At 55.7% G+C, this 1,122-nt stretch overlaps 1 protein-coding gene across 1 annotated transcript in view; it reads left to right on the top strand.

Moving 5' to 3' along the window:
- The window catches only part of LOC127751580 (uncharacterized), a 3,294-nt gene extending 2,284 nt beyond the window's left edge, over positions 1 to 1,010 (top strand). Inside the window, exons 2-3 of the mRNA XM_052275322.1 lie at positions 316 to 645; positions 766 to 1,010. Of these exons, the coding sequence (XP_052131282.1) occupies positions 316 to 645; positions 766 to 957 (522 nt within the window). The 3' untranslated portion in view covers positions 958 to 1,010. The remainder of the gene's footprint in view (positions 1 to 315; positions 646 to 765) is intronic.
- The last annotated feature ends 112 nt before the right edge of the window (positions 1,011 to 1,122 follow it).

The raw sequence follows: 1,122 nt of genomic DNA, 5'->3' as shown, positions 1-1,122 counted from the left end.
GGGGGGGGGGCGCCAATTTGGTTGCCACGGGTTTGCCTGCCCCCTTACCAAAAACGTTCCTACGCCACTGGCCTGCAGTACCCTTAGGGTATGGGCCAGAGTGGGGCCCGGTCCACGCTGGAATTTCCCGAGTATCATTAACCTCACACTTACGATGGTCGTGGCTTCAATTTGTGACTGTAACTATTCAGTGTGGTCGCGGTAATGGCCTCGTTCTTCCCAAACATCATATCTATGAGTAGTGAGTGAGCGAGCGTGAGGTCAGCTGTGCACAATTGATATATTAGTTATAATACGTTGCATGTTCCTTTACAGGTGATTCCCGTGGCATATGCACTTATGGAGAACCGATTGGAGGCCACGTACATGAACGTGCTGGCGAAGCTGCACGAGTTGGGGCTGAGGGTCAGGAACGTCACCACTGACTTCGAGATCGGCCAGTCCAACGCGTGGCGGCGAGTGTTCGGGGCGACGGCGAGTGGCTGCCTCGTCCACCACACGCGGAGCTCGTGGGGATCCGTGGGCCGCCTCGGCCTCCTGGGCGCCGTCAGAGGCAACAGGTTCGCAGAGAAGTGCGTGCAGCTTCTTGTCACTGTGCCCCGCCTCCCCGCCGATAGGATCGGCGAGGGCTTCAACTGTGTCAAGGTGCGGTTGGAAAGGCAATATTTTTCGTTAGTTATTTATTCAATTTTTATGAGTAAACAACCGTAGCGTGTTTTTTCAAATAATTAAATAACCGATCGTCGTTTCTTCCCACCCCATAAGGAGTTCGCCCGGGAGAAAGAAGTTTACGCAGCCATGTACGGCTTCTTTGCGTACTTCTACACGCAGTGGCTGGTGCGCGTCGGCCCGCGCTTACTGTCTTGCTGGCGTAGGTACCACACCAGGCACGTAATAAGGGTGGGCGGACAGGGGGGGCGGTGTATCGAAAGTTGCCTACATACAGGGGTTTTGTAGCGCAAATTGCCTACTTTCAGGCGGCTATCTAGAGGACGACAGGGGGGGCGATCGCCCCCCCCCCCCCTTATTACGTGCCTGTACCACACGAGTACAAACGTCGTGGAGAGCCACCACCAACACCTGGACGTCTTGGCGAACGCGGCGCGTGTGAACATGTGGGAC

The sequence above is a fragment of the Frankliniella occidentalis genome, unplaced genomic scaffold (assembly GCF_000697945.3).
Source record: "Frankliniella occidentalis isolate FOCC.00 unplaced genomic scaffold, Focc_3.1 Scaffold573, whole genome shotgun sequence".
In the NCBI taxonomy this organism is placed as follows: Eukaryota; Metazoa; Arthropoda; class Insecta; order Thysanoptera; family Thripidae; genus Frankliniella; species Frankliniella occidentalis.
The sequence above is the reverse complement of the archived record's forward strand: the minus strand, read 5'-3'. Positions and strand labels throughout refer to the sequence as shown.